At 44.1% G+C, this 12,553-nt stretch overlaps 1 protein-coding gene across 1 annotated transcript in view; it reads right to left on the reverse strand.

Annotated features, from left to right (window-relative positions):
- The window catches only part of agrn (agrin), a gene marked incomplete in the record, with an annotated part of 352,884 nt that overhangs the window by 9,497 nt on the left and 330,834 nt on the right, over positions 1-12,553 (reverse strand). Inside the window, 4 exon segments of the mRNA XM_036129007.1 lie at positions 3,355-3,579; positions 7,633-7,665; positions 11,200-11,223; positions 12,148-12,235. Of these exon segments, the coding sequence (XP_035984900.1) occupies positions 3,355-3,579; positions 7,633-7,665; positions 11,200-11,223; positions 12,148-12,235 (370 nt within the window).

A 12,553-nucleotide genomic window follows, 5' to 3' on the forward strand; every position in this document is an offset into this window, starting at 1 on the left:
AAGCAGATAGGGAGAGAGAGAGAGAGAAAGGACAGTATGAAGAAAGGAAGGAAACCACAACAAAAAGAAGGACAGAAGTAAGTATGTGAGGAAGGAAGGAAGGAAGGAAGGAAGGAAGGAAGGAAGGAAGGAAGGAAGGAAGGAAGGAAGGAAGGAAACATAGTAAGGGCACAAGAAAGATGGAAGGATGTGAGGCAGAAAGGAAAGCAGGCAGTGAGAGAGAGAGAGAGAAAGGACAGTATGAAGAAAGGAAGGAAACCACAACAAAAAGACGAAGGACAGGAGTAAGTATGTGAGGAAGGAAGGAAGGAAGGAAGGAAGGAAGGAAGGAAGGAAGGAAGGAAGGAACGAACGAAGGAAGGAAGGAACGAAGGAAGGAAGGAACGAAGGAAGGAAGGAACGAAGGAAGGAACGAACGACAAAAAGAAGAACAACCTTTAGACATTTGGGTAGGGATTAAAGTCTGGAAATGAAAACATTTTGCTTTCTCAAACTTCTTGGGACGAGGAAAACTCTGATCTAAAATCCCAGACTTTTCCCAGACTGCGTGGGAACCAAAGAGTTTCCTTTAATGCGAAATCTATCACCATCAAATTACTTTGCTTCCAGTAAGCTGAACACTCGCACAAGTGCATTTACCAAGCAGCGTTCTAAATGAGCCTAGCAGCTAACAGATGCTGGAAGAGCTTCACTCATTTAGCGGGCTCCTTGCAGCACACACTTAAGAAATTTGAAGACAGTGCAAATTAAAACTAACTGAAGGAAGGTCTCCAGCCGAGAGAGAGAGTCATTAAAAGTGAGGCACAAACACAGAACGCTGTGCAACTATGCGAGCTGCATGCTGGATAATTTTTCCTCCCAACATTATCTCCATCCAAATGATGCCATCTTTCAGCATCCTCACTGTGACAAAAAAAAACAAAAAAAAAACTGGGATGAAATCTGGCTAAATCCCCGTTTTAAAATGGATGCGAGCGGCCTTTTGAGGATCGATTGTTCTCGCCTTAAATGACAAAAACCAATCTAATTATCCGCCGAGGGGTCCGTTTGAGGCGATGCGGCAAACAAATGTTCGCCGGTGATAGAGCGGAGAACATGCAGAAGGTGTTAAATGGCTCTTTTTCAATGCTCAGGCTGTTAATTTGTTTCTAATGAAGAAATCAATTAACGTGACATCAGTGTGTGACAAAAAAAAAAAAAGTATCGATGGTTTTGCATTTTTTTCCCCACTTCGAGGAAGATTATCCGTCTTTTGTTCTCATCTGTATGGGCCTCTATAATTGTGTTTACTGCATGGATTATGCATGTTTATTTGTCTAGACAAACTACACAATTGTACTATAGAAAAAAAACTATATCAGTTTTGCTGAAACCTAAATATTGTGGTTTTAAAGGGACAACATCCCCAAGACAGTGTCAGCTGATACAGAAAGTAATATTATTTGCATTGACCACACCTTGTGTCATAAACTGGAACTAGAAACTTATGGAAAAATCCATGTTTTTTCATGAAATTTGTCCTTATTTCTTCGCCTGATTCTGTTTCAGTGCATTGTGCTGCGTTTTACAGCAGAAACGTTTAGCTTACATCCACATTTACAGCTCCCTAACAACCAGCGTTGCACTACTAGAAACTTCAAATGATCCTTTTGGATGTTATGTCACAACACATGGCAGTGCATATTTGTAAAAAAGATGGTGTGATTTTGCCTTCAAGACCGTTTTACCCTGATATCCCTAAATGAAATCCAGAGCAACAAAGTTGCCTTATTAGTATTAGAGAGTAATTTTACCTCAGTTTACATACAGCAAAAAGAAAGACATGGTGAAAGAAATCCGTCAAGAAGTCCAACTTAAAGGTTGACTTAAACCATGAAGACATGCATACCAAGGTTTTCTGGTCGGATTAGACCAAAACTGAACGTAGGGCTGGACGACATAGAAAAAAAAGCATTTCGATACAATAGAAATCATATTGATTGATATCGATAATTATCAACAAATAAAAAAAAAAAAAATGGTTTTAAGTGCAACCCTGGCCATTTTATGCTGTTGCTTAGCAACCTATTTTTAGATACCGAACACACAGAACTCAAACTCAGCCCTTTATTCAACAAACTTTTTACCAGAACTGCAAGTTTTAAAAAAGAAAGTGTGCTCTTTGTACTCTTTGAAGAAGCGGAGCTTGATGACTGCCTGGGTTTGAGTTTGTGATCGGTTAGGAGGAAGTAATGACTGTAATATGGTAAACTTACATTATATATACATTATATATTGCATTCTAGCCTATAATGTGTGTATATATATATATACACATTATAGACTAGAAAGAAAAAGGAAGGAAAACTGTTATTCTATTGAACTTTTAAATAACCCTTTTTTCTATCATCAATATCCATCAATACATATTGTTATCAAATTACCGTCCAGCCCTAACTGAACATAAAACACTCCATGGGGGACAATAAAAGCTAACACTGCACATTGTGCTCTGGACACCGCATGTTCACAGTGAAACATGGTGGAGGCACCATCAGCATGTGGGGGTGGTTTCCTCCAGTAAGGACAGGGAGGCTGGTCAGAACTGATGGGAGGATGGATGGAGCTAAATAAAGGCCAATCCTGGAAGACAACCTGTTAGAGGTCGTCAGAGTCTGGGGACTGGGCCAGAGGTCACTGAACACACTGTAATGGAGCCGTTTATATCAAAGTCCAGAACTAAATCTATGTCGTCAAAAAAAAGAGGGAAACTATTTCAGTCGTCCGCATGTCCAAAGCAGGTCAAGACATACCCCCCAAAATAAGATGCAGCCGGTTCCACAAAGTTGTGTCTCAAAGGCGCTGATTATAAATGTACACTAACAGGTTACAGGCTGTTTATAAAACAAGAGAGCAAAAAACAATGAATAATTTTACTTCCACTTCCCAATCATGCACTACTTTGTCAATCATATATCACATGAACACTTTCGCATTTGTACACTATTCTGAAATTCTATTACCGATACTAATCTGCGTCTGCTGCCTACATTTGCCAGAAAGTGTCAGACACGTCGGGCTTTAACAGCGACGTTCCCCCATTTGAGCCTTTATTACCGTGTCCAAGCCGCGTCTTCCGCACCGTGGCTATTTGTTGCCAACGCGTGTGCGTGACGGGGCATGAAAATAACCCTAATCTGAAACTAATCAGAGCCATCAACTCAGAGTTAAGAAGGGGATTTATGTGAGGTATCGCACGGTGTGCAGCGACACAAAGACAATATGGATTAAGCCTAATCCTCCGCTAACTGGAAGCACAGAATGTAAAGCTTTTGCCGCTGAGCCCCAGCTACCTGTCATTTCCCTTTTGCTCACCTGCTGGCTTTGATGCGTATCCAGCGGTTGGTGTCGACGCGCACGGAGGAGCGCAGCACGACGGGCTTAGAGCCCAGGTCGTAGGTCATCTGGACGTGGCCGTTCACGATGGCCAGCGCGATGTAGTCGGAACGCTCCACGCCCTTCCCGCTCCAGAGCAGCAGGCCCTGGGTGGCCTCGGTCCGGATGCTCAGCTCGAATTTGTTCACCAGCAGAGCCTTTTCACTGGAACAGAAACACACAAACGCTTTTAGTACACTGCTCATCTCGCACACGGAGACCTAATCTCTGCCTCGTAAAGTTAACATTTGTAGTTGCGTTGGCCACACGTGCTAGCAGGTAAAGATGCCTGGTAATAAATCCATCTGTAATCAGAGTAGCATAATCTCAGATAATTTTAGAAAAATACAACCTTTGATTTTAGTACAACTAGTAATTGGGATGTAATTCCCAAGAATATCAGAGTATGGAACCACGGACCAAAAAACAGCTGACTGAGCTCTTCCTTTGCCCCCAAATAGATGCTAATTTTTAAAATGCTTAAATTACATTTCCACAGCTTTTGTACACTTTTTTTGATCCAAACTTCATTGGTGCGGCATAAGAGGCCCCTCGCCTAGTCAGGTTTTCCCAGGCGCTCTCACAATATGTGTTCCTATGCATTTCTTCCATTAGGAGCCCTACCCTGATGGGCTTTAATGGCTTGAAGATTCCTGGGAATCTGTAAATGTTAGCTTTTCATTACAGACTGGCTTATGGTGGTTAATTACCTCGGGATTTCACACGTTAATTGTCTGATATTAAAACTTATAATGAGGGCCAGTAAATAACTGTCCTACCGACCAATCTCCCATCCATCCATTCATCCATCCATCCATCCATCCATCCATCCATCCATAATTTTTACACATTATAATAAAAAGACATCATGCCCTCTGATGTGATTATCCATCATTCTTTATCTTCAAACCAAGTGTGAGTTTTAGTTGAAATCCTTCAATCATTATCTGTTGGACCAGAGTCATACATTTCCCGTTAAAGTAATAGTAGTAGTAAGAATACTTGTTTATGTTTCTGATGATAGGTTAGAAAGTTTTTTGTTTTTTTCCTGGCATAACTTCCCAACAACTCATTGCTATGTGGATAGTTTCTAATGGTTGTTATGGTGACTTGACAGCCCAGAGATGCTCCTCCTCGTTGCAGTTCTCTAATATTTTTTTTTTTGCTGTCCCTTTGTGATGCTCAGATAAATATGGAAAATAAAAATATTTAAACCCAAAGGAAACAGAAACTAATATAGGGTTTCTGGAAATTTGGATAAACTTGAACATAAAAAAGTAAAAAAAAAAAAAAAACAATGAAGAAAAACAGTTCAGTTAGATTTATTTGAAAGAGATTACCATAGATACTAATAATCATGGCATGGGTGATTTTATAAACATCACTTTATGTTTTTTTCCCCCTCCCCACTGAATAAATGCTCTCCAATTAAAGGTGGGATTTTAAAACGAAATCTGCGTGAGATTATGCTACCGCGATAAAAGATGTATTTGCAGGATTTGTACACATCATTACCGGCGGTACCAATAAATGAGTCAGCGTCTGCAGTAAATTAAGCAGCATCTTACAGTTGTCTTACACTCTATTTGAATATTTTTGCTGCACAAAGAAAAAAAAAAAACAACCATCGCATCGACCCAGCGCTTGGGTCACTTTTAAGAAACATCAGGATGCAGAGCGAGCTTCCGAGTAGCAGGGGGCTGTTTCGCTGTTAGCTTTAGCACATTACTGAGCCCAAACTGCGGCTCACTGGCTGTGCGTATTGTTTAGGCAGCTGTTAGATCTCCCGCCTCTTCACTGCTGCGGCATCGGGGGGGTGATTTGGATGCAGAGACAAGCGGGCTTCCATCTATCCTTAAAGAGGCTTGTGTGCCGCTGTCACAGCTTTGTGAGAGGAAACCGACGCGCCTGGTGTATGAGTATGTGCGCTCGGGCGCCGTCCCTGCATACAGATACACTTACAGAGGCTCCCAGAGAGAAAGGCAGCCAAACATACACACAATCCTAATGTAAACAGGCAGTGGCATTGCAACTGTCTGCTCTCCTGGAACTGACTCCACTATTTTCAGATGGTGTCTACACAGAAAAGACAAAGACAGGGTGAGGACGTTTAGCAAAGGAACCGGTGATGTAATAATAGAAAGAAAAAACAGAAAAAAACAGAAGGCCACAAACATTACACAAGATACATGACACGACAAAGTAATCACCAGAAAGAACGAGGAAGCATACAGAACAACAAACAAGACAAGGGAAGGAGGGAGCATCGCATTTGTCCTAACCCAGGATGTGAGGCTTTACTAGAAGTGAGCAAAATCAAAAGCTTTCACAGACCAGTTCACCTCAGCAGAAAAGATCCAGGATTAAGTTTGATCTTCTAATCGAAAACACACTTTGCTTAGAACACCCCCCCGCCTCCCATATTTACCAAAAGCTGCTGAGGTAAACAAGTATGATAAGTATGAAAGTATGATTTAAGAGCATCACTTTTTTTTCCTCAAGGGGGAGAGAAAAAAAAAACGTAAGCACACAACAACAAAAAAAAAAAAAACGAAGCCTCGGTGAACCCTACTCCTGGCAAACCCTCAAAGAGTTTACAAGGCCCAATAAATCTCGCAGAAGCAGCTTGTCAGTGATAAGGTCAAGGTTATTAAAAGTGCAGAACATATCATGAATAAAACAAGGCTGGCACACGGCGCTCTGAATCTCATATACACCCCTGCGCACTTCATAGATTTCTGGAGTGATGGCGTTACTTTCTGGAATGGAAGGACATTATCTATTCTTTACAAGTCCTTAGAGGGCACGTTGGGGGGGTGTGGAGCTCCGTCCCACCACTAGGTGGCAGTAGTGCTTAGAATAAAAAAGTGACTGGAGAGGGGGGGCAGGTAGGGCTCTGTTACAGTTACAGTGCCGCTCAGAAGTTTTCAGACACCTACACCAGGCATGAACAGTCATTTTCATCTTTTAGGGATGCATCTGACCCGTTCCAAAAAAAAGGTAAAAAACAAAGCAACTGGACATGTTTTCCGTAGTTGAAGACGTTTCGCTTCCTCTCCAGGAAGCTTTCTCAATTCAAAAAGTCTTTAATTGTCTTCAACTAGGGAAAACAAGTCCAGTTGCTTTGTTTTTTACCTTTTTTTTTTGGAATGACCATGACCTGGATGACTGAGAATCTTCACCAGCATCTGACCCGTAGTTTTCCCCGGCTGGAGGAATTATGCAAAGTCTAACTGCGGTGAGTTTCCACAACAAACACCGGGACCTCGGGTTTAAACACACTGTGGGTGCTACAGAGAAACCACAGACGTTCTACAGCCATCAAGAATCTACTGGCACACATCCGTCTGGATATCTGACCACTATTCTCCTACCATCTAAACCGGTTGTTGTTTTTTCCCCCCTTGAACCGGACGCGGCTGTTAAGCGTCGTCCACGAAATTCCCGTTGTGTCGAGATCGGGGCCCGTTTCCAGGACCGAAATGTAAGTGGGCGTTATGTTCAAGGTCGGCAGAAATCTGGAGCTGCCCAGATTTCTCCAGCCAAGCGCCCCGTGGAGCTGTTCGGTCACCATGACTATATATATTTTAATGTAACGTAACGATCATATCTGGAGTTAAGGTGACCGTCTCAACTGTTAAGCAGGGGGTGGCTGCATCATGCTGAGGGTCTGTTTCGCTGCCAGAGAAACTGCTGCTTTTTCACAAAGATGAGGGAGGACCACGCCAGAAGCTTGTTGATGTCCACAAATAGAGTTTAATAAAAATAGTTTTTTTCTGCTCTTTGCTAAACGACAGTGGATCAGTTGTGAAAGGGCGCGTATGAATATATCTGAGCCTGTATGTATGATTTCAAGCCAGTGAGGATTAGAGAAAACTATGAATAAATGCAGACTTGTGTACCTAAAAGTGTTATTTGTAACACTTATAGAAGTTAATTGTTGTAATAATGACTGTGATGGATCCAATATATCAATTAAAGCCTAAAGCTACTTATGACATTCATGCCCACGATGAAGGTACGTAAAAGTATGTGCGTATGGACATTTGTGTTTTGCGACTTCTAAAAAGGAATCCTGTCCTTACGGAGGAGGGATTTGGGCCTGTCACAGGTCAAGGAGGGGTTGTCTGGAGAAAAGTCGAGGTGATGAGCAGCGAAAACAAAAGTGGGACGCAAGCAAAGTGGGTGAAAGTTCAAAAGCTTTTGAGAGAGACTCACCTCTGGTCAGATGGGTTCTCCAGAGACTCGGGACTTAAGGGAGCAGGGGGGAGAAAGTCAACGGCATGCAGAAGAAAGCGCAAACATGGACAAGGAAAAAGGGAGAGGGAGGGAGGGAAGGAAGGAGGGAAGGAAGGGAGAATACTGTGAGCCCTCTCGACGACTCACAGAGGTCTCCCTTAGAGACCTGGAGTTGCAAAAAGCACAGCTTATCTGCTCCGCTGTACCATCGACCACATCAAGAGTCGATAACAACTGTGGGATCACAGGAAGTGTGCATCTTAACCCCGATAAGACCACAACCATGGAAGAAAGGTTTTAAAAAAAAAAAAAAAAAAACACAGATCAGGATGGATGGAGTGAAAATCATCCTGGGATCAAGCTTTGTTTTTTTTTTTTCTTTTTCTTCTTGTCTTCAAAGATGAGCATTAAGATAAAGTACATTCACCATCAGTGTCCACACCGGTACACATCTCGCTTTAAGTCAGCCTCCAATTATTGAGCAGCTCCTTTTATATTTATGGCGCTGCACGCCACAGTGCCGCCGCAATTACCTTCTGTCAGGAGATGAAAGCAAGGGCCGGGGAAAAAAATTGGGCGATTGTCAAAAAATGGGGTCAAGCACGGTATCAGATGAGAGTCGCGGCCAGTTACGATTTGTCACTAAAGCAACGGCGCTCGGGCGGATCGACTTGAGCCCGCCGTAAGACGGAGCAGAAACGGCCACCTCAAGGTTAGAGTCTGACACTTTGGCCTTTTTACTCCCCTACTTAATGGGCTCTGAAAAAAGTATTCATTATCTTTGTAAAATCAAATCATGGCCAATTGATTGGTGCTGCAACAAGGCTGTGGTTTGCCTTGATCCACGCCCATCGCGGTGGCTCTTAGTGACTGTGACATCTATTAAACTTTTGACAGTCTGGCTCCAAGGACTACTGTCCCTCCTGCTAAGTGAGATTGATGCCCATGGCTACCCACTGTGGAGAGCTCTCAATTGGAGGTCTAATCTACAAAGGGGAGATAAAGCTGTGATTAACATGTCACAGCCGTTTCAGAACTGCCGGCTCTGTAATTATTCAAAATTACAGTTCGGGATCCGGGCAAAAAAAAAAAAACAAGTGATGCAACAAAAACTCTGGTAAGGATTGTATTTTCAGTCTCCTTAATTTGAGCAGGCTTCTGCGTCGCCGCCTGGTTTTTTCCCCCTCGGAGCGTGAACTCGACAGGGAAGCGTTGAGGGGTGTTCAGCGCGTTCTCTTGCAAAGGCATCCATACCCACTAACTTTCTTGTCTCCTTTTCAGACTTAACCCCACTCGTTTCATTGTGCCTTTTTGTTGTTTTGTGTGACAGACTTACACATTAACACACATGGTTTGTGACACGGAAGGAAAAAGGCTATCAATAAACCCCCCGGTGCAGCCAGGTGCCTTCGGCAGTCTCCTGGCTAGCAGATACAGTTCCCTTGGGTGTCGTTTAATCTCAGTATAAATGCAGCTGTACTGCGGAGGCTCCATAGGTTTGTTGGAAAACATCAAAGAACGAACAGCATCATGCGGACCAACGAACACGGCAGCCGGGTCAGGAAGAAAGTTGTGGAGAAGCTTTGCGGCGTCTCCGGCAGAACTGATTCGCTCATACCATCTGAACTTGCCACGGAGAGCCGAGAATCTGGGAAGCCAAGAGGCCCAACGCTAACAACGCTGGAGGAGCTGCAGAGATCCATGACTCAGGTGGGAGAAATTGTCGACAGGACAAGTGTTAGTCAAGCGCCTCACAAAGCTGACCTTTCATGGAGGAGCGACGAGAAGGAAGTTGAAGTTTGCCACAGGCCCCGAATGAGGTAGCCTCGTGAGACCATCTTAATCTCGCGAGCTTTCAAGGTTTCACTCGCAGATCAGTCTGGCTACTCTCCGTTAAAAAAAATTTGGAGCCGTTCACCAAACGAACGTCCAATCAGCGTTGGCTTTGAGGCGGGTTGAGGTGTGACGCAACGAGAAGCGCGTCAGTTCAGTCTAAAGAACATGGCGGCTTCAGCCGATGAAACTAGCGTTAGCGCGGCTATCGAGCAAGTTTTATCGGAATTACAGAGTATTTTTTCGCTGAAAGAAGAGCAAAACACTGCTCTGGAGGCTTTTCTCAGAGGAAAAGATGTTTTTGCTCTTCTCCCGACTGGTTTTCGTCGTCACTGTTAGTACGTCATATGCTTCGTTGATCTGATTGGTTTATTTGGCCCGTCTATCACCAACATAGGCCAATCAGCTAACCAGTATTTTCGCCCCTTCCCAAAATTACTTCAACGGAAGGTTTCCAGATGGATATGCGGAGTCAGGTTACGAAGGAGGCACAGGAACTATGTGGAGGTGCAGCGGTTAGATGAGATCAAAACCAAACTAGTCGGCCTACGTACGAAGCATTTCGTGTGGGGATGGAGGGATAACGCTGCCATCCCCATGGTGAAAACACAGCGGTGGCAGCATCATGCTTTGGGGATGTTTTTCTTTGGCTGGGATAGACTTGCTAAAACATGACACATGGAGATTGATACAGGAAAATCCTGGAAAAAAAACAAAAAAAACTCACCTTCCTCAAGGAGATTCACCTTTAAGGAAGACAATGATCCTAAACTTACAGCCAGAGCTGCAACGGAAGGGTTTGAATCAAAAGGTATTCATGAGTTAGAATGGCCCAGTCAAAGTCTAGACCTACATCTGGCTGAGGATCTAAGGCAAGGCTTGAAAGTTGCTGTTCACAGAAGCTCCCCATCCATCCTAAGTCAGTTCAAGCTCCGCTGCGAAGAAGAAGAAGAACGTGTAAAGCTTTCAGTCTCTGCGTGGGTAAAATGTCAAAAATGCTTGATCCCGCGCCTGCTGCAAAACGTTCTTCTACAAAGTAATGACACAGGGAAGGAGGGAGGGGGGGCAGAATACAAACCCCTAGTACACCTTTATTTGGTTTTAAAAGCCTTTTCCTTCCACTTCACAATTATGTGCCACCTTGTGTTGGTCTTTTTCATCAAATGCCACTAAAACGCGCTGAGGTTCGCGGCGGCAACGCGCCACCACGTGAGAAAGTTCAGCCGGTACGAAGACTTTTGCAAGGCACCGTCTATCTGTCTCGTGCAGCTTTTCAAGGGGCTCTCGTTCATTTGCCACCTAACGCTATCCAGCGTAAAGTGCACGGCAATTCATTTTGTTTATGAACGAGTTACAACCATGCATAAATTATTGCACAATCTCGGTACGGCAATTCATTTTCTCCGCTTGAGCACAAAGCTTATCATGCAAACATTCATGCTTCCCTTTTTACTGGAAAAAAAAAAATAAAAATGGACTGCAAATGTATTCAAAAAAATAATGAAATGCGTCAAATTGAATTATGGGAATGGAGCCTGAATGTAAAATCTGACTGTATGATTTCTCTATGAAAGCTGAATGTACTTTAATCTTTTGGCTTGGGTTAACTGTTGAAAAAAAAAAAGATGAGCTTTACTGTTGCGGGTTAGTTGGGCTTGATTTGAAACTTGGGGGGTGGGGGGGGGGGAACAGCCAGCTTCTGTATCTACTTACTCTGGGATCTCATTGGTCAGTTGGCTTGAGTGAAAAGGAGAAGACAGTGAGGGACATTTATATGAGACACAGACAGGCAGCGGACGTCAGACTGAGGGACAGGACAAAAGGAGCGCCGACACAACACAGGAAAAGATGCACAGTAAGACACAAAACGTGACTGACAGAACTCCCCCCCCCCCCGCCAGTTGTTCTGAAGTGGGTGCGAGTTGGGAGCGAGTGACGTTCTGCAGGCTGTGGCCCGGTTTTCACACCTCGCACTGTTTGTGCGAAAGAGCTGCGAGAAACACAGCCATATGCCTGATGCCTCTTCAGGTTCATCACGTCAACGTTTCTTTTTTTTTTTTGTTTATGCAAACCTGGAGGCACACGCTTGTCAGCCTCGCAGATGGATGGGAAATTAGAAGGAGAGAAAAAAAAAAAAAAACGGTATCATCTGAAGCCCTATGGGGAGAGCTATTCTTCAGGTTGTCTTTTGTTTTGTCTCAAAACTCCCTCTCACAGCATCTCTTTTCTCTCCTTCAGGTTAAAAGACAAAAAAAAAAATGCACCTCACAAATCTTCAAAACTCCCTTTGGATAAAAAAAAAAAAAAAAGTCTGTCATTCGTGCGTTTTTAAATCGGCAGAGAGGAAGTCGCGCGTTGTTGTTGTCCAGCATCGGTGGGAGCGGACCACAGAGTGAACCGAGCGCGCTCGGGGCCAGGCTGTGATTGCTAAGTGTCTCGCTAATTAGTGAAATCCTGTCAAAAGCGAAGCAGGATTGCCAGAGACAGAGAGAGTGAGCTATTAGCGAGGCTCTTAGTTTTCCCTCAAGCCCTGCCGCTGATGATCCCATCACGCTTTCCACGGGAGGAGATAGATAGACAAGAGGGGTTATTTGGCTAATGGCTGTTACTCTGGAGATGAAGCTGAAAAGATGACTGCGCTCCACTCATCCTCTTCCTTACCTCCTTGTGACGGCGTTGTGATACTCGATGAACGTGCGTCCGTCGAAGGCGATGGCCTCGGTCTCTCCGGCGGACTTTTCGTGGATGGCTGCAAAGAGAAACATCCAGAGGATGACATCACACCCAATCGATAAAGGGCAAAGCTGCAGGCGATGGAGGGGAGCGGGGTGGGGTGGGGGTGGGGGGCTGCCTTTTAATTAACGTGAAAGGGACGGCCGACCACACGTGCAAGGTTAATGGCAGAAGAACTGAGCTGAGTGAGCGGGTGGGACGGAGCGGGCGTAGGACTCGCAGGCGTACATGGGGATGATGAAAGGGACGAGCAACCCCCTTGGTTTCATGAATATTCAGCTGACGCTTTGAATCATTTTCATGGCAGATCTATTACTTTGATACCAACGCATAA

The sequence above is a fragment of the Fundulus heteroclitus genome, chromosome 1 (assembly GCF_011125445.2).
Source record: "Fundulus heteroclitus isolate FHET01 chromosome 1, MU-UCD_Fhet_4.1, whole genome shotgun sequence".
In the NCBI taxonomy this organism is placed as follows: Eukaryota; Metazoa; Chordata; class Actinopteri; order Cyprinodontiformes; family Fundulidae; genus Fundulus; species Fundulus heteroclitus.